The 21,662-nt window shown below is 40.6% G+C and overlaps 2 protein-coding genes across 3 annotated transcripts in view; both read right to left on the reverse strand.

Moving 5' to 3' along the window:
• Positions 1-21,662, reverse strand: part of LOC101520270 (protein BEX1) — a 184,774-nt gene that overhangs the window by 109,338 nt on the left and 53,774 nt on the right. The gene's annotated exons all lie outside the window — the stretch shown is intronic.
• On the reverse strand, positions 17,743-20,698 carry TCEAL5 (transcription elongation factor A like 5). Its single transcript, XM_058658911.1, has 3 exons — positions 20,562-20,698; positions 19,248-19,329; positions 17,743-18,628 (listed from the first exon to the last, which is right to left on the reverse strand). The coding sequence occupies exon 3, from the start codon at positions 18,599-18,601 to the stop codon at positions 17,975-17,977; it is 627 nt and encodes a 208-aa protein (XP_058514894.1). The 5' UTR covers positions 18,602-18,628; positions 19,248-19,329; positions 20,562-20,698; the 3' UTR covers positions 17,743-17,974.

A 21,662-nucleotide genomic window follows, 5' to 3' on the forward strand; every position in this document is an offset into this window, starting at 1 on the left:
TCTTATTGTCTGAAAGATAGAGTTAGAGCGAGATTGACAGAGAGAGATCTTTCATCTTCTGGTTCATACCCCGAATGCTGGCAATGGCCAGAGATGGGCTGGTCCAAAGTTGGGAGCCAGGAACTTCTTCTGTGTCTCCCACATAGATACAGGGGCTTAAGGATTTGGGTCATCTTCTGATCAGCTTTCTTTTTGACATTTTTCTTGACATACTTTTTAAAAGTTCTTTTATTTAAATGCATTTGTATCTTTGAATGTAAAACATGTTCATAAACATCATGCATGGATATTTCAAAAAATTTCATGAAAAGTTTAGGGGGTCAGCATGATAGCTCAACTAGCTCATCCTTACACAAGTTTCTTTGCTAACAGTGTTTATTTTTTAGTACTTTGAGAATGATAGCCGACTTACTTTTTTTTCTGGCACCTATTGTATTGTTGAGAAGTTAGTTGTTAGCCTTATTTGGATTCACTAGAAAGTGATGAGTCTTTTTGCCTGCAGCTGTTTTCAACATTTTCTCCTTGTGTTTGGCATTCAATATTTTTGCTATGATGTGCACGTGGGTCTCTTTGTCTTTATCTTATTTGAAAACCACTTGTTTTTCACTAAATTTAAGAGACTCTCAAACAATATCTTTTTGAATTTTTGATTTTGTAATTTCTTCTTTTTGTATTCCCCTTAGTTGTGATTACCAGTATTCCACAATTTTCTGAGTCTCCATTCATTTTTTTAAACATTTATTTTATTCATTTACTGAAAAGACAAAGTGACACAAAGAGAGTGAGAGACAGGGAAAAGTCTTCCATATGTTGCTTTATTTCCAAATGACCGCAATGGCCATATCTGGACAAAGTTGAAGCCTGGGGCCAAGAACTCTATCCTGCTCTTCCACATAGGTGGCAGGGAACCAAGTATCTGGGTCATTATCTTCTTCATACTCAGGTACACTAGCAGGGAGCTGGATCCAAAGCAGAGCAACTGGATTTCTAAATGGCATTATTATATGGGATGCCAGCATTGCAGACAGTGGTTTAACTCCATTTTCCTCAACATGTCCTTTTTTTGTTTTTATTTATTCTTTTCTGACTTCTGATTGCTGAAAAACTCACTACTTCTTCCTCCAGTTAGCTCAAATCCACTGTTGAACACTTCTAATTTTTCTGAGGACTACAAGAATTCATGGCAACAAAGTTAAAATATAACTTAAGTGCATTTTTAAATCCCATGCCTTTTTTTGCAATTTTTATTTTGCATGAACATTTGTAAGGTTCCTTAAAATTTTCAGAATTTCCATTTGGCTATTTTTCAACTGATCTCTGCAGATGTTCTGTTATTGTCATCATGCCTGACTTTCTTTCTTCTTCAAACTTTTTATTTAATTTACTTGAAAGAGTTACAGAGAAAGAAGGAGGGAGAGAGTTACCCCATACAATAATTCACCACCCAACTGGATTTAATGGCCAGAACTGAGCTGATCCAAAGACAGGAGCCTCTACCAAGTCTCCCACATGGGTGAAGGGTACCAACACCTTGAGCCATTCTCTGCTGCTTTCCTCTGACTAAAAGCAGGGAGCTAAATCGGAAGTCAAGGAGAATCAAGATGGTGGAATAGGGAAAGGACATGTTTAAGCACACAGAGAAGCATTAGCCAGTATGAATCAGAGAGGGCACATTCCAGGAAATAGGAGAGGACAGAAGAACAGAGGGGTACTTGTAGACTCACAAACACAAGAAAGCAGCAGATACAATGGTGTGGTGTTGCAGTGGCTTATAACCCAGTGGCATTCAGCCAGTGGAGATGTGAATTGCAGCAGCAGCTGGAACTCCACCATCAACCAGGTGGCAAGGGATGTTCACCAAGAACTCAGGGATGTTCACCGAGAACCCAGACAAATAACTGCCACTCCTCTTGGTCTGTTTGATTTGACCAGGAGCAGAGACAGAGAGGCAGAGACAGTGTGGGAATAGGGTGGATTTCACAACCCAGACTGCCTCTTAGAGCAATATCTGGCACCATTTTGTTTAAGAAGGCAAAGGCTATGGACAGTACTGTACATACACTGAGCTGGGAGTGAACTCATTTCTGGCTCAGTGCATTGCAACAACGTGGCATCCTACAGGTTCCACCCAAGATAGGTCTGGGTAGCACCAAGACCTAACGGAAACAGATCAAGAACTCCATGAGTGGCACATCAGGTGCGATTTTGTAAATTTTGTAGGTTTTGAGACCATAGGGACAACAGTGAGCTGTGCATGCACTGAGCTGAGAGCAAACTCACTGAGCTCAGTGCATTGCACTGGTCCCACATTGAAAGTAATGACAACATTGGCATCTTATGACACAAAATAGGTCTGTGTGGCCCTCACACTTAACAACCATCAATACCACCAACAACCTAGCTATATAGGACACTTGATGTCTCCCTAATCCTGGCACCTGTTCCAACCGGAAGTGGGAGAAAGGTTGTGCAGGCAACAGTACAGCCTCAGCACAGGATCAAAGGAGGTGGAGAGTGGTGAGCCAGGAGCTGGGGCTACCAAGACTCTGGTGGAAATCTAACATAAGAATCCATACCTGGAACTCTCTGGAGGGAGTGGCACAAGTGAATACAAACAAAGAGTTATGTACTAACAGCAGTAAGTAAAATTGAGCTGCAAACCTGTGGGTGACAGAGCTTAGAAACCTGCCACGAAGAGAAGTACAATGACCAAGAGCAAAAGTGGAGACAGAGGCACGTTGAATATTACTGCAGACTCCTTGCAAAGTAGCAAAAGCTTTTGCCAACCTCAGAGTTAACTGAGGAAGACATCGAGAAAATGGGGGATACAGAATTCAAAACACTTGTTATAAAGCTTCTTATCAACGATGAAAAGCATGTCAAGCAGGCAGGCATTCAAGAAATTTAAGGAACATGTCACACTGCAAATAGCAGCAATGAATCAAATGAAAGCTGATATATAAGAAATGAAGAATAGAGTGCAGCAATTAAAGGTACAGTGGAGAGTCTCCAAAAAAGAATAAAGGAGGCAGAAGAAAGAATCTTAGAATTAGAAGATTATTTCCTGTCACCAGGGGGAAACAAACAACAACCTAGAAGCAGCTGGGACAAGCTAAAAAAGTATTCAAGAACTGAAACACGCCATGAAGTTCCAAATATAAGAGTTATGAGACTCCCAGAAATTGCAGAAAGAGAAGTTGGGATTAAAGATGTATTCAATGAAATAATTAGGGAAAATTTCCCTAATCCAGAGAAAGAATTGGGAAACAACCTCTGGGAGGGGAGGCGGGCACAGAATTCCCGAAAGGCTTGATCAAAAGTGATCTTCTCCAAGACACATGATCATCAAGCTCTCTTCCACCAAACATAAGGAAAAGATCCTTAAATGTGCACGTGAAAAAATCAACTGACATATAAAGGAATGCCAACTAAACTCACAGGAGACCTCTCACAGGAAACTCTACAGGCCAGAAGAGAATGGAGCAACATATTCCAGATTCTAAAAGCAAAAAAATTGTCAGCCCAGGATAATGTACACAGCAAAGCTTTCCTTTGTCTTTTAAAATGAAATAAAATTTTCCACAGGCAAGAAAAGTGAAAAGAATATGACTTTCCAAACCTGCCCTACAAATGATACTTAAAGATGTTCTCTTGACAGAGAAGAGGAAAAGCACCTACCAAAACCAAAGGCAAATGCGAAGAACATCCCAGTGAAATAACAACAGAGGACTAAATCGATGAACAACCCATTGCTAAAATGACGGGCTCAAATTACCAATTTATGTTAGCCCTGAATGTAAATGGCTTAAAATCATCAGTCGAACGTCATAGATTAGTAGAAAGGATTAAAAAAATCTATTTGTTGCCTCCAGGAGACATATCTCACCAACAAAGATCAGCAGAAAGTATATCTTACGGATTATGTTTTTTTTTTTTAGTTTCATCTCTTCAAAACTCTTATTAAATTCTTCTCTGACTCATAGATCATACAGTAGCATCATTTTCTTCAAGAAGGTTCTTGATTTTCTTTTTCATTTCTTCAGTGACACATCAGTCACTCAGTAGCATATTATTTAACTTCATGGTGTTGTTAATTTCTTTTTTCTTGCTGTTATTGATTATGTTTCTGTGGTTTTTCATTTAAAGTGCTGTATAGTAACTGTGTAATTGAGACTACCATATCCAGATGTGAAGATACAATGCTGTATGCATCTCTTCTTCCAGACCAAACATGGACTCCCAATGAAAATGTTTACTGTATCTTGACACTTGGATGCTGGACTCTCTGCCATTGTCTATACCCGCAATGATGGATATATGACTGTGTATGAAGAACTATACTATAGTAATGATATAGGAGAACTCAGTGAGGCAGGAGGGGTTTGGGAAGGGCCTAATGAACTGTATCATAAAATGATAATAATAATAAAAAGAAGTAAAATTAACAACAAAAAAGAAAACTAAAAAAAAAAATGGAAGTTGAGCAACAGGTACTAGAACTAACACCCATATGGGATGTCAGTGCTATAAGTGAATGAATAGCCTATTGCGTCATGGTCTCAGCCCCTGTTTCCACTGCTTTATTCTTGGGTTTTTTTCTTTTCTTTTTATTTTTAATATTTGGACATGTTTATTTCGGTTGCTTTGAAGACTTTTTGGGTTAAATTCAACACGGATCACTTTGGCAGATAATTTCTATAATCTGCACTTACCCCTGAAACAGTCAATTTATTTTTTTTACAATCTTGTTTTTGAACATCTGTTTCCCTGGACACACATGGTTGCTAAGCTCTGGTAATTGTTAGTTGATTATTCTATTGCTTTTCACAATGCACTAAGGCAGAGAGTGCTCCACAGATTTATGGAATTATATCTGACTCCACAGCACCTGCTGTCTCACAGAGACCAGTTCTGGACAAGAGCTGGGTTGAGATTCTTGGGGGTCATCCTGACCATAGTGCAGCACCAGCTGGTGCACACAAGGCTAGGTGTAGGGGTGGGCTGGGGTGGGCTGCTATGCCCACTGGCATATCAATCTGTAAGCTGGATCTGGGGTCAATTCAGCTGAGGCCCTTAAGAATTGACCTGATGTGTCTGCTCTACCTGATCCCCAATCTCAGGAAACATCTCCTGTATATCTGATCTAGCCACAAAACACCTGTTATGGGACTGGGCCACCCCTGTTGCTGACTCTGTGTGAGCAAAGACAACATAGCAGGATTCACACAAAAGACATGACTGCCAATCTTTCTTATTCAAAAGAGAGCCTTGAGTGCCTCATCAAAAGATGGAAAGAGGAGCAAGTAGAACAATGCTATAGGTCAAATGCTCCACCAAGCATCTAAGGCTATGGACATACTGAATCATACACAGTTAGCAAGTATAGGAAGTGGTATCTCATACCTGGCACAACAAAGCAAACACCATCTCTGAACAATCAATATTACTGAAGTAACGGCTTCAGGACATTCCTCCCCCATCAAAGTTCCTGAGACAAATCAGGCAAACACCTCTGCCCCCTGGTGCTGATATAATCTGGCAGCAATCAACAGTGCAATATATTCTCCTCCACTTCTATAGTAATAGGAGGGAGGGTGGGGTCTTTCCCCTTACCCATGTTTTCCCATCCCACGCAAAGACCTGATTTGCTCCACAATCCCCTCACCAATATGACAACATGTAAAATGAGTTGCAAAACAAACAAACAAACAAACATGCTCTTGGGACTGGCATCGTGGCTTAGCAAGTTAAGCCACTGCTTGCAGTATTCGCATCTCATATGAACACTGGTTCAAGTTCCAGTCCTGCCTACTTCACTTCCATTCAGCTCCCTGCTAATGTGCCTGGGAAAGCAGCAGAAGATGGCCCAAGTGCCTTGGCCCCTGTTATCCACATGGGAGACCTGGATGAATTTCCAAGCTCTTGGCTTTAGCCTACCCAGCCCAGCTGTTGTGATCATTTAGAAAGGGAGCCAAAAAGTGAAAGATTTTTGTCTCTCCCCCTCTGTGTAAGTCTGTGTTTCAAATGAATAAAGAAATGAGCATTTTAAAAAACAAATATGCTCTTATTTAAAGAGAGAGAGAGAAAGGTTTGAAATGATTGTGAAACCTGCCTTCCAACCTCACCCCCACCTTCTAGCCCCAAGCAGAAATTTTGATCCAAAGTTCTGTAGTTAAGGACAAGGGAAAATGACATAGTTCTGCTTGAGTGACTCTTGCTTCAGAAATTGGACATTTGGGTAGGAGTGGGCGTTACTTTGTGTCTTTGATGTCTTCTGCCCTTAGATCTTCTGCCTTCAGATCTCCCAGGCCACAGGGGCCCCAGGAGTCTTAGCATTCTTTCTAATGAGTACAGGCTGGGTAGAAAGGAGGCTTTACCTCTCAGCTGCTCTTCCCCAGAACCTAGCTTCTGCAATAGATGGCTCCAGGCAGGCAACAAGTTCCATCTCCCGTGGGAACATTTTGGGACCTTGGAAGTGGAAGTTGAGGGGAGAGAGGACTATGTGCCTGGCTGTACCCTTCTGGAGAGCTTCTATCATGCTGACCTTGGAGGGAGGAAAGTAGGGGAAAATTTTGGCTTAAATGCCTCATAGTGTCATTGTTCTTATTAAATTTTAGATTTTGTTGAAGTAATGTTCTTTTGCTGCATGTCTTTAGGACCATTTCCAAGGACTTTTAAGTTGTTGGGTTTTTAAATAAAAAATAACTTTACCTCTTTCACTGGGGAGTGGATTCTCAGAGCTCCTCATTTTGCCATGACAAAAGTCAGACATCGGCCATGGTTATTTTGACTTCTCCACTTGATATTCTAAGATCCCTTTCTGATCCTTGCCTTTCTCCTCAGAATGTCGTATTTTCCTGTCTTTTGCAACTCTCTTACTGTTTACGTGAAAGCTGGATGTTTATGAGGCAATAATCACAATAATTACGGAAACTGATTTTATCCTTGGAAGTCCCCCTGTTTTTTCCTCTACTGACTTTTCAGCATGGATATTTGTTTTAATCTAGTCAGGAGTTACGTGGACTTTGGTGTTTCCATTACATTTTGTTGCTGGTTCTTTCTACTTGGCTTTTCATTTTTCTTTGTGCTGCATCCCAGAAAGTATCTGTCTCTAACTGTACTCCACTGGTATTTTCACTCAGGGTTTGCTAGCATAATGGTGCAAGCAGGAAGGGCATTGATCAGTGGGGTGACCAGATCATCATCTTAGCAGAAATTCATTGCTTAGATCTTGATGGTGTAAACTTCGCATATGTTCATGCCCTTCCCCCAGGGACAAAACTGACCCTAGCGTGGATATCTGACCCCTTCCCTTCATACGCTTTTGTTTCTTCTGTTTCTGAAGTTTCTACGAGCAACTTCAACATACAAATTTGTATTTTCTCCATATTAAGACCTTTGCGTACTAGAGAGCTAGATCTGGTTGTGTTTATTGCAGGGACTGTAATTTCCCTTTCTTTGTGAAAACTAGCAGACCTACTTCTCAAGGTTCTCATTGATATTCCCTGGGAACAGTCCCAGGGATGTTTCTTGAGTGCAGCCTGAAAGAAAGGGCAAGACAATTTATCTCTGGAGCCCTCAGGGACTTCAACTACTCTCATGCTAGCCTGCAGTCAGTCTTTAGGAATCCATTAATAATTTCTAATTCAATCTTCGTAGTGGCTGCCAAGGTTTTTGATAGTATCCTAGGTAGATACATACTTAAGTATTGTTTCCTCTCTTTTGTTTGTTTCTACATATTGAGATAATTGTTTGCCTATAACCTCAATTATCTGATGGCTTTAAGAAAATCCATTATTGGCAATTTATCCTATTTTTCCCTTTTCTCTGAGTGTGTGACCTTTTCAACTTTCAATTTGAAGTTAAAGCTGGATTTATTTATTTATTTAGCAACCTAAGTATTATACTCAACTTAAGAGTCCCTTTGGTGTGTTGGAGCAGATATTTCTCATACGGTCATGCTTAGCAATATTGACCATTGCCAATTGGCTCAAGACAGATGGGTTCTGATATTCAAGTAAATCCAGGCCCAAAGTACAAGAGACACCAGGGTAGCAGAGCTTGCAGTCCTGCAAATTAAGAAAAAGCATGGTTTCACCTTTCGAAACACACAACTCTCACACAGCTGAAGCTCTTCATTTTGGGAATTAATGCAGTCAGGTAAAATATCTTTTTAAGGCACTGAAAGTGGAAAAATTAATGCCATTATGAGGCTTGTTCTTTAGATATGTCATTTGAGAAAACATTATCACTTTTTTGACATTCTAAAGAACTGGTTGGACAAAGTGTAGATGAAATTTAAACCCTTGTTTTTAGGAAAGCACACTGACTGGGATTATTGCATCAGAGCCAGATAAGCCTAGGTCCCAATCCTGGGACCTTACCTCCACTGGTATGTGATATTGCATAAGTAACTTAACCTCTTTGAGCCTAGGTTCAGTCACCAGAAATGAAAACATCTCTCTCACAGCTGCTAGCCAAACTTAAAAGAACCAGAAATATGAAAAAATGGACTGTGAACTGTGGTGATTTATGTCACTTCTTAAGCTATATTGTGGAAAAATGAATTTGAAATCTCCACACACTCTTTTCCTCTTTCATAGTGATATCACAGTTAATCTGGCTCCCTGAAAGGCTATGGAGAATAGAGCTTCTCCCAAACATTCAAGAAGCTTGAAAAATAAACCTTTGGTTTGTTAAGTCACTGGGGTTTTGGCATTGCTAACTGCCTCAGCAGAAATTTGACTTAACACTACAGACAGATAATCCCCAGAGTTGGGCAACAGAGTGATTAGATGTTTGTTAAGTTACACATATTAAGTGGTAAAGCTATGTGGGGGTGGACTGGGGAGCAGGAAATACATAGTGGAGATTCCTGTGGAAAGAGTTACTGTATTATCATATCAGGAAGTTAATGGATAATGAATGAGACTAACAAGTCAAGAAATAATAATTGAAAATCATATATATGGTAAGAGATATGTATCCAGAGTGAAATAGAGAAAACAAACTCAATTTTTAAATGAGCAAAAGATTTAGATACACATTTCTCTAAAGAAGATATCCAAATGACCAACAAGCATATAAAAACACACACACTGCATGTCATTAATCATTAAGAAACTATATATTATAATCATAAGATTCCACTTCACACCCACTAAAATGGCTCTAAACAAAGAGAATAATAACAAGTAATGGGGAGAGTATGGAAAATTGGAAAATCCATTTCTGGAGACAGGGGATAGGAGTTGTTAAATGCCACAATTTCTAAGGATAAATAGTTTGGCTACTCCTCAAAAAGTTAAAGAGTTATCATATAACTCAGCAGCTCCACTCCTAAATACATACATGTCCAAGATAATTGAAAGCACTTTAATACACAAAAACCTGTACAAAAAGATGTTTATGCTAGCACTGACATATGCTATGAGGTAAGCTTTGAAAAACAGTATGACAAATGAAGGAAGTCAGACACAAAATGCCACATGATATATATTTCTATTCGTATGAACTGTTCAGAACAGGCAATTCAATGGAGAGAGAAACCATGTCATTGCTTTCTAGCTTCTTAAGGCCTGGAGGAACAGCCACTGTTAGTTGCTAATTAGTGTGGGTGTTCTTTTCAGGATGATGAAAGCATCCTGGAAGTAGATAGTAGTGAGCTTTTCACAACTATGCTAATCTACTAAAAACCACTGAACTATACGTTTTAAGAGGCTGAATTTTATGATATACAATTACATTTCAAAGAAGTTTTTTAAGGAAAATAGCAACATGTACATATTTAGAAGCATGGAATTCAGTATTAGAAAGAAACAAAATTCTTTAGGATAATTGCCTTTGGTGAGTGGGAAATTGGAATGGCCAGACAGACTTCAGCTTCTAGAATTAAATTATTTCACAGATTGAATTTTAAAATGCATGTACACATTGAAAAAAGTCAAAATGAGGTAAAAGAATTTGCCACAAATTGGTCCCAGCTGGAAATCACTATGCTTAGTAGAGTAAGCCAGTCCAAAAAGAAAAAATATCACATGTTGTCTGTAATATAAGATAACAAATATGAAAATTACTATATATATGTAAGTATATATTATGTGTGTGTGTGCGTGTGTGTGTGTAGACACACATATATAAATGTACTATAAAACACAGACTGGTATACTTGGAAGTAAAAGTATTATACAGTGTGTATCTGTCATCCAAAATAAAAGTAGGCCTTCCAGTGAAACTTATAAACACATCTTTGCATTATGATGTTAGCTTTTCTATCTTATCCAATCAGAAAGTAAAACTTGGAACTTGCACATGGGGGAAAGTATTTGGAGGGGAAAAAACGGAGGGGGGAAAGTGAGAGGAGGGAGGGAGGAAGAATAGGGGAGAGATGAACACCTAAGCCCATAAAACTGTATTGTAGAAAATAATTGATTTTTAAATGAGGGACATATGCGATAGTTCAATGGATAAATCATCACCTTGCACAAACCAGGATAACATATGGGCCATAGATTCATGTCTCAGTTGCTCTACTCCCCATCTCAAGTTCCCTGCTTTTGGCCTGGGAAAGCAGTAGAGGATGGTCCTAAGCCTTGGAACCCTGCACCCACTTGGAAGACCCTGAAGAAGTTCCTGGCTCCTGGTTTCAGACTGGCTCAGCTCCAGCCTTTGTGGCCAGTTGTGGAGTGAACCAGTGCATGGAAAATATTTCTTTCCCCAAGCCTCAGCTGCTCCTGCCTCCACTCATCCTTACTTTGTTGCCAACACTGGGTTATTCTAATCTTTCCTATGTCACTGTTACTACATGCAGGAGAGTAGAGGCTCCAGCACTCAGAAGGTGCTATTTCTTTTCTTTGTATAAAGAACATCGTTAGAGATGAGAAGATGGCCAATTGGGGAAGGCAAGTGTAGCTGAGTGTGCGGAGAGTTTTGGGACAAAAATAGGTGGAGCAAAGTTGCAGCTGCCAGGCCAGGAGGATAAATGCAGTGAATTACGGGAAAGCACTTAAAGCCTGGTGAGTTTCAAACCAGTACAGGGAGAATGCCAGCAGAAGCCTCCACAAACAAACAGTGGGAGAAAAAAAAATAGACTAAAGCACTGGTGAAGACAAACCTGAGGAGAAACCCACAGATGCCCTATGGAACATACTTCTGCCCTTGATAAGGAGGGCATGCCATTGGGGAACAAGCAATTGGGGAGGAGCATCTTGGGTATGAAGCATCTGAGAGAGGAACATACAGAGAGAATTCTCTGAGAGGGACTGTTTCAGTCAGAGGAACTCTCAGAAAGGAGCTTTCCCTAAGCAGGGTCACCATTGGTGTCCCTGCACCTCAGTAGCCTCCCTGACCCTGGGCAGCTCAAAAAGCACCAGCAAAACACCACAGACTGAAGGCCCAAGGGGCACACACATTACCAACAGAATGAGAAATCCCAAAAAACTGAAATGCCATGGGTAATGGCAACAGAAAAACAGGAAGGACACAAATGAGAAAGTTAATGCTACCCTCAAAAAGATTATTTCAATCTTAGAGGTGCAGAATGAAAAGACATTGACAATCTCCCAGACAGTGAATACAAAAAAATCATCACAGAACTCTTCAAAGACAATGAGAAATGATAATAAGAATTCAGGCAATTGAAGAATATATCACTACAGAGACAGAATCCATAAAACAAGTCCAAACGCAAATACTTGAGCTAAAGAACAAAATAGAAAACCTCAACAACAGAATGAATGCTGCAGAAGAAAGAATGTTAGAGTTGTAAGATAATCAAATCAAGAATACACAATTTATTAAACATACGGAACAGAATCTAAGTAAAGCCAAGGAATCTATACAAGAAATGAATGACACCATCAAAAAATTGAATAATGAAATTGTAGGAATTCCTGAAGACTTGCAAAGAAAGTGGGATTACAGAAAGTATTCACTGAAATTATAAAAGACAACTTCCCAAACATTGAAAACATAAGGGGAAACCAAACACAGGAAGGGCAGAGAACGCCAAACAGATTTGATCCAAAAAGACCCTCACCCAGAAACATTGTTGTCAAACTCCTCTCAACTAAACATAAAGAAAGAATACTGAACCAAGCATGAAAAAGGGATTAGATAACATATAGAGAAAAGCTAATCAAAATCACTGCCAACTTCTCAGACGAGACCCTTCATGCAAGAAGAAAATGGAGGAACATTTTTTCAGATTCTAAAAGAGAAAAACTGTCAACCCAGGATAACATATTTAGAAAAGCTCTCATTTGTGCTTGAAAATTAAATGAAATAGTTTCACAGTAAAAAGAAATTGGAAGAATAAGCCAAAACTAAGGCAGCCCTAGAAACGTTACTCAGAAATGAACTGAAGTCAGAAAGAAAGGAAGTTAATTATAATCAACGATGGCAAAGGAGAAAATCTTCCCATTAAAGCCTACAGAAAAAAAAACAAAGTTAAATAGAGACCCCAACACACACACACACACACACTCACACCACCATTAACAACAACAAAAACAAAAGTAATTGGCAATCTGTCAATATTAATTCTGAACATAAATGTTTTAAATTATCAAAGACATAGATTAACAGAATAGATCAAACAGCAGTACCACCCATCTACCTTTGCCTGCAAGACACACATCTAAACAACGAAGATACAAGGAAGCTGAGAGAGAAAGGATGGAAAAGAACATTTCATTCCAATGAAATAGAAAAAGAGCCAGTGTAGCCATTCTACTATCAGGAGACATAGACTTCACTGTGAAAACATTAAATGAGATGGAGAGGGACATTATGTGATGATTAAGGGAGCCATCTACGAAGAAAAAAATAACAATAAATGTATACATGCCAAATACAAGAGCACTGAACTATATGAAACAATTATTGATGAACCTAAGGGGAGAGATAGGTATCAATAAAGTAATAGTGCAGGATCTCAAGACCCCATTAACATCAACAAACAGATCAAAGATGCAAAAACTCAGCAAAGAAACAACAGATCTAACACAGACAATAGAACAAATGGATTTAATAAATATATACAGAACTTTCCCATCCCGCTGAAACTGAATACACATTTTTTTCATTTGTATATGGAATGTTCTCCAGGATCAACCACATGATATGTCACAAAAGAAGCCCCATCAACTTAAACAAATTGGAAATCATTCCATGCATCTTCTTAAACCACCAAGGAATGAAACTAGAGATGGATAAATCAAAATATCCCAGGAAATTTGTAAACTCTTGGAGGCTAACAACATGCTACTGAACAAACAATGGGTCAGAGAAAAAATTAAAGAAGAAATCTAAAAATTCCTTGAAGCAAATGAAAACTCAAACAAAGCATACCAAAACCTGTGGTACACTGCCAAGACCATGTTAAGTGGTAACCTAATCACAGATGGTGCCTGCATTAGGAAACAAGAAAGACACCATGTAAGTGAGCTAAGTATACACCTGAAGGAGGTAGAAAAACAATAGCAAAATAATACAAGAATAACAGAAAAAAATAATCAAAATAAGAGAAGAAATAAAGCAAATAAAGGTCAAAAAACAATATACAATAAATGAATAAAAGATTTGGTTCTTCAAGAAAGTAAACAGTATAGACACCCCACTTGCCCAACTGACAGAAGAAAAATGGGACAAGAATTAATAGTATCAATGATGAAAAAAGGGAGCATAACAACAGATATCTCAGCCATGCAGAGAATAATCAGAAACTACTACAAGCAACTATACGCCAACACATCAGAAGACTTTCAAGAAATGGATAGAGATTTCTAGACACATACCATGTACCTAAACTGAGTCATGAAGCAGCAGAAAATCTAAATAAACCTATAATATAAACAGAGATTATATCCTATAATATCAGTAATTAAATCCCTCCCAACAAAGAAAAGTCTATGCACAGATGGCTTCACTGCTGAATTCTACAATCGTTCCAAGATTTCTGAGCCCCAATTCTTCATCAACTATTCAAAACAATAGAAAGGGAGACAATCCTTCTGAACTCTTTTTGTGAGGTCAACATCACCTTAACACCAAAACGAAACAGAGACACAACATAGAAAGGAAGCTATAGACCGATATTCCAGATGAATATCAATGCTAAAATCTTCAACAAAATACTAGCCAACAGAATACAATACATCAGAGAGATCACTCACCCAGACCAGAACATACTCACATCTATAAATATGATACGCCACATCAAGAAACTGAAGAACAAAAATGATATGATAGTCTCTATATATGCAGAGAAAGCATTTGATAAAATTCAACACTCCTTCATGCTAAAAGCAGTAAGCAAGATAGACATTGAAGGGGCACTACACAACATAATCAAAGCAATTTGTGAAAACTCCAATGCAAGCATCATACTGAATGAGGAAAGACTGGAAGCTTTCCCACAAAGGTCTGAAACGAGGCAAGGATGTCCATTATAGCTACTGCTATTTAATATAGTACTGGAAGAACTCGCAAGAGCTATTAGATAAGAAAATGAATACAACAGAGAACTCTAGAATAACTGTAACAATAAAACCAACAAACCAGTCCAGAAATGTGCAGAAGAAGTGAGAAGCTGCTTTCGAAAGGAACAAATCCAAATGTCTAACAAACATATAAAAAAATACTCAAGATTCCTAGCAATAGGGGAAATTCAAATAAAAACAAGACTGAGGTTCCACCTAACTCTATTGAGAATACCTCACATACAGAGAAGTACCAACAACACCTGTTGGCGAAGATGTGGGAAAAAAGGATCCCTACCCCAATGCTAATGGGATTGCAGGCTGGTACAGCCACTATGGAAGTTGTTATGGAGAATATCAGGTAACTGAATATTCACCTATTCTATGACCCAGCAATTCTACTCCTGGGACTGTATCCATAGGACTTGATACATGAGAAAATAACTTGTACCCCCATATCCATTGAAGCACAATCAACAATTGCAAATTCATAGAAACAACCTAAATGCCCACTGACAGAGGACTGGATGATGAAACTGGTTCATCTACTCTATGTAATACTAATCAGTTATTTAAAAAAATGAAATTCTGTCATTCGCAGCCAAATTGGCCCAATTGAAGACTAGTATGCTATGGAAAATGAGCCAATTCCTAAACGACAGATATATGTTTGCTCTAATATAAGATAACTTCCATCAAAAAATACAACTGCCCCCCCAAAATCCAGGAGAACAAACGCACATAGAACCCCACAAACGAAGAATATAATGGAGAGCAGACTGCAAAGAACCAAGGAAAATAAACGGAAGATATTTCTACTAAGAAATGAAGATTGACTCCTAATGTAGTTTCTAGGTATACCTAGACAACAAAAATTACAATCCTTACTACTGACCATGCTAATAATATCATGACCCATATAATAAGAGCAAAAAGCTGGAGTCATTTCTCTTTCATCTCTCGTTTTAAGTGATGATACTCAATGCTAACATGTCTGGGGGTTGTGTTGCTCATCTTCTTACAGAATGGCCATTTCTTGTTTCAATTTGCAAGTTTTGTGGTGTCAAATCTAATTATTTTTGTTATGAACTTCACCTTTTTGCACTTCCTAGTTATTGTATCTTTTTCAATAACTTCTTGTGATTCATTAATTGATCATCCACAAGAGACGGTTTAACTGTTTGTAAACACCTGAGATTCTAATTGTAGCTTTCAACACTGTTTTTGTTACATCTTAGCACCACATGGGTCATGCAGTAGCATCAATTTCTACAAGAAGGCTTTTTATTTTCTTTTTAATACTCTGGCGACACATTGGTATTTTTGTATGATGTTCGCTAACTTCAAGTTGGTGAAAGTTTACTCTTTTTTCCCTGTTGTGGACTATACTTTCTGGCTCTGTATTTAAAGGGATGTATAATACAAGTGTAGCAAATACTGACATATCCAGATGTGGAGACACAGGGCAGTATGCCTCTCTGCATCCAGACTAAAGATGGACTCCCAGTGAAACTGTTGAATAAATCCTGACAATAGGATGCTGGGCTTTATGACATTGTCCATGTTGGAAAACACCTCAACAGCAGAATGAAGGACTTATGACCGTTCATGGAGGACAACCCATTGTAATACTAGAGGGCAAATCAATAGGTAGGGGTAAGGACTTGGGGTGGGGGATGGAAAATCCCAGAACCTACGAACTATGTCATGAAATAATAATAATAATAACAAAATAAATAAAAATTTAAAAGGTATATGTTTCTGTCTCCCTTCTATCTGTAAATCTGATCTGCTTTTCCAATAAAAATTTTAATTTTTAAAAATTAAGCAAAATGATAAGCACACATACACACGTGTGTGTGCACATTGTAGAAATAAATCACTGTGATACACTGGGTCTGAGACTGGAGCCTGGCTTCTTCATTTTCACCAAGATAGGTGGTTTTTTTTTTTTAAAGATTTATTCATTTTATTACAGTCAGATATACACAGAGGAGGAGAGACAGAGAGGAAGATCTTCCGTCCGATGATTCACTCCCCAAGTGAACCGCAACGGGCCGGTGCACGCCGATCCGATGCTGGGAACCAGGAACCTCTTCCGGGTCTCCCACGTGGGTGCAGGGTCCCAATGCATTGGGCCGTTCTCAACTGCTTTCCCAGGCCACAAGCAGGGAGCTGGATGGGAACTGGAGCTGCCGGGATTAGAACCGGCGCCCATATGGGATCCCGGGGCTTTCAAGGCGAGGACTTTAGCCGCTAGGCCATGCCGCCGGGCCCAAGATAGGTGGTTTTGATGCAGGTGATTTGCTAGGAGGTAGCAAACTTTGACAAGCACTAGTATATCCAATGGTAGAATCATTTAGTGATGAATTGTGGTATAATCTCTTCTGTGTTCTTTTTGAAGTGATAAGTTTCTTATGCTGAGGAATAAAATCCCATGCTCAAGGTTATGTATTCAGTCATAGGACTGGGCCTAGAACTGAGGCCTTGTGACTCAACAACCAATGTGTGTATTTTTAAGTCATCTATTACATCCTGTGGGATACCAAAATGAGTAAGACAAATCTTTTCCTTTAAAACCAGTAAGCTGAGGCAATTAGAATGTTTGACAAATATGTAAGATTTGTAAAACACTTTTCCACGTTTCATATCAGAGTTACCATAACTTTAAAAAAAGCAAGAAGTGGGACAGTCTTCATAATCCAGCAGGCAAAATAGTAGGAACTCAATTTATCATGGACTCCAGAAAAAGGAAACGGACTTTATTACCTTGAGGACTCTGCCCCACCAAAACAGCTTGAGGAAAGGACCCAAAGAGGGGATACAATGCCCAGCAGATATGGTGGTGCCCCTATTTTGGAAAGTGAACTTTAGCTCATCTTCCCGGACTTCTTGGGCATATGTGAAATCTCCCTCAACCATCCCTCAAGTGTTTGAGCCAGTATTGCTAGCTTTGGGACAAGGGTAGGAGCCAGCCCAGTGATCTGCTTCCTACTTGTGGAGGGTAAGCTTTATATTGCTTTCTTATTTTGTTTGTCTTCTATTATTTCCTTAATGATGAAAGTACCCTGTGTTTTAGGGGGAAACATATAAATGAGAGAAAAACAATAACCCTTTTCAGTCGCACCACACAGAGAAACCACTGGTCTTGAGTCTACTCCGTTGCTTAGTTTTTCCTGTACATGAATGCATTAGCCAAATATTGCTGTTTTTTATTTCAAAAATAAGCTGAGGTTGTATTTGAGGTTTCAAAAACTTTTTTTTTATTATGGTGTTACAATGTGTCATAAATATTTCCTCCATGCGCATGGGTGGGAATCTTCTACCAAAAGAGCACTATAGTTGGGTCAAAAGTGTGGTGGTTAACAACAGTGACACCTAAAGACAAGTATAAGCGTGTAAGGTTAAAGCAAGAGCCCTGGCAAACGCCGCCCAGGGAAGGCAGGGCCGGCAAGACTCACACATTACATAAATCAGAATTCAAGGCAAAAGCATTAAACATAGGGAACATCTTCGAAGTCTTTCTGGCCTCTCCCTCCTCCCCGCATGCCCCGCAAGCCTCGCTGGCCCCGTTGGCCCCGTGGAGCAAATGGGTCTTGAATCTCTGTTGGCATCCAGTGGAAACCGCCCATTTTCTGCTTTTTCCGCAGCTCCTCCTGCGCCCTGGACACGTCGGCGCACTCGCTCAGCATCTCCTCGCTGCTGGTATGCCGGTCCTGGAAGTCCTCCTGGCACTCCCTGGGGGAGTCGTCCGTGCCCCGGTCCGTTTTCCGTTTGGCTTTGCGGGGCACGTAGTCTTCGGCCGGGCGCTTCTCAGCGGCGCGCCGCTCGCTCTCGGGCGGCGCCGCGGGGGCTGCGGGCTGGCCCTGGGTAGGGGGCTGGCCCGCCCCGGACGCCCGGCCCTGCTTCTCAGGCTGGCCCTCCTGGACTGCTCGGCCCTCAGCGCCCGGTGCGCCCTCGTCCCCTAGCTGTCTCTCGCCCTTGCCCTTCCCCATTTTCAGCTTTTCCTCCTCTGCATTTCCTTCATCTTCGGTACTTTCTTCGTCTTCCAAAATTTCCTCATTTTCTAGATTTTCTTTGTTTCCTGGCTTTCCTTCCTTTTCTTTGTAGAACTTTTCCATACTGAGTTTATCCCTCCTTTGCCTGCCCTAGGAAACAGAAGACAGGATACTAAGGGCTTAAAGGGATAGGACAGAGATACCTCTAATACTTGTTGCTGATTTAGGATTCTGCCACCCTATCCCATCTTCTAGCTGCGCACTCACCCTTACATTACTTCTTTCACACTCCTTTCACACCTGTCCACATGAGAAACTTGCACAGGTACTTGTCGTTAACATTAAAGGGGAGAATTATGTATGAACATTAATGCTGAGAATTATGTATGAACCTACGGGTCCCTAACTTGGCTCTGATGTTGGCTGAATCAAGTTTAACTGGGCATCCCTTGCAGGAATCCTGCGTGATTTTCTTTTCTCTTTAGCCCTCAACCAGAAGACTCCAGAAGAATATCATGGCAGATTTTTACATGTCAAGGCTACTCATATCCCCAAGGGTCACCACAGATGCCACATCTCTCTCTCTCTTTGTCTCCTCTCTCATCTCTCCTCCCAGGCCCAAAATATGTGATTCCCTCAGGGTCCTGATAGTGGCCATTTATCCTGAACCAGCAATAGGGATGATTGGAGGGGAGATCTCCAGGAATGACCTCTCAACTTCTGCTCTAGTTTAAATCATTCTTTTCCCCCAGGGTCCTGCAGCAGTTACCTTCTCCCACTGGCCCGCACTGATACTGGAAATGCTGGCTTTTCTGGTCTGGGCTGCTGTCCCCAACCACAGAACTGAAGGCCTGCACAGAGACAAGTGGGGAAGAGGGATTGAGAAAGTGAGTAACTGGCAGCCAGGACACTGACTCTTCTTAGATTCCATTTATGAAAACTTTGTCAACTCCTGCCACTCCATTGTCTATTCCTTTGCTTTCTCTGATTTTCCTTGTATAGCTTTTCTATCAAAGAAAGAGCATTTCTAGCACGTTTCTAAATTACCCCCCCCACACACACACACAGGAATTCCCATCTCACATCCCCATGCATTAATTTGAGTGGATTTTGGAACAGTGGTGTTCAAAAAGAAGACACTGTGGCTCTCAGGTCTGTGTTTCTGATCCCCCTCCCAGGAACAACCAGCACAAAATTCACCACTGCTTTGAAACTGCTCATGGCAGGTAGGACAGAAATGCCCTGAACACTCCTGCCACCCCCTCTCTTTCCACATCACAGAAAGCCCACATTCTTCTGTAACACAAGATAGAAATTATTTCCAAATTCTAAACATTTTTGTCCATGCTATGTCCACTCAGCCTTCCCCCCCACCTCTCTCCACTCTTTTCCTGCAGTACCTGGTGCTCTGACCCACCTGCTCCTGCCAAGCCCACCATTTCCAGCTCTAAGTGGACAGAAAGAAGACACATAGAAAACTTAGGCCTGATCCCTTTGCAGGATCCATCCTTCATATTCTGGGGTGACTGTTTCAGTTTCCACCGCCTTAAGAAGAATCCAACCATTTCCTTTTGGTCCCTTCACCTGCCCCCCTCCCCCAAATTGTTGTCTGATTGCTCCTTTAGTAGGGGATCTTGTTAGTGCCCATTCTAAACCTGTGACCCAGCTGGAGTCCTCACTCCCATGCTCCTCCCCCACAGCCCTCCATTTACTGCACCACAGGAGTTCGCTTCAGGGAAAGGAGAGAATCCAATCACGCACTCACTCTGATCTTTGCCTTCTGTCACTCCGACCCCAGGGGTCCGCAGGCGGCAATGGATTTGGAGCCCTCCCAGAGATGGCGCTGTCTGTGTGTGTGTGTGTGTGTGTGTGTGTGTGTGTGTGTGTGTGTTCTGCCAGAAGCCTACACTTCTCCAGGGAAATAAGAGATGGTACTTACACTTCTCCACCGCTCACACAATTTTCTGCGCCAAAATGAATGAAGCTTGGAGGTGGGGGGAGGGGCAGTATTCCGAAAGCAGACCGGAATCTGTAGCTCCTGGTAGTACCATCCCTACAGCAGGGACCCCGGTCTCATACCAACCTGCAATGGTAACTGCACGATCTGTCCCTCAGTTTGAAGTCTGCCTTCCTCCGCGGAAACGGAGCTGCTACCTGGAGGAGAGGGACTTTTGCACATGTCGGCTCCTGATCACGTGGGGGAGGACGTCACCAGTGGGCTCAGATCCTTAGTTCCCCTCCAGCGGCAGAAAGTGCGTCAGGAGCCGGTCCCCAACATCCCCTTCTTCTGTCCCCTCGCCCTGACATTCCCCTGAGTGCAGTCTTATGGCTCACTTTGTCCTTGCTAATGGCAGAAGATGCGTGTAGCCCCCTTATCTCTGTAATGTGTATTTCTGTTTTTTGTTTGTTTTGTTTGTTTGTTTGTTTTTTGTTTGTTTTTTGTTTGTTTTTTTTGCAATTATCAGGGAGGGACTGCAGCTCCTCCGAGGACTACCAGCCGCTGAGAAGAACTCTCCGGAATATTTTCCCTTCTTTTTCCCCAGCGTAACCATTTCTATCTAATTTTCCACTCTGCCGCTTTTGTTCATTTTAACGTTGGCCAGACCTTCACAATATGAGTGCAAGGTGGATTGTCAAATAGGAAAGTGAGCAACTGAAATAAATGTTCTTCAGGTTTATGTTCCTCCCTTCAGCATGGGAATTTCACATGACCACAAAATTAAGTAGGGCTTTTTCACTTACAAGAAAGTATGTAAAGCAGAAAAGAAATCTGATGAGATTCCAACATTTTTTTCTACTCAGAAAGGAGCCAAATTCAAGTTTACAACATCAATTTTCAATTTGCCACATAGAAAATATGTATTTTTAAAATTTTCATCAATTATTCTGTCATGTCTATTTTATTTTTAAAGACACAGTTTTAATGTTTTCTCAAAGAACTGCTGAGTGATCAGTAGACTGGCTGGATTCTGATGGTTGATACAAAGTCAGTTTTGAATATTTGGCCCATGGTTGTTTTCCTTCAGAAACTTAGCTTTGGACAGAGAGAAGAACTGTTTCGCACAAACCACTGCAAGTGTGAAGGATGCAGAAATGATCCCATTCTCTCTAGTCTATGGAGTGCACCTCCCCCACCAATATTCCAGAACCTCTAATCCCCTGTATTCAGTCACATGGCTCTGTT

This window comes from Ochotona princeps, chromosome X (assembly GCF_030435755.1).
Source record: "Ochotona princeps isolate mOchPri1 chromosome X, mOchPri1.hap1, whole genome shotgun sequence".
Lineage (NCBI taxonomy): Eukaryota > Metazoa > Chordata > Mammalia > Lagomorpha > Ochotonidae > Ochotona > Ochotona princeps.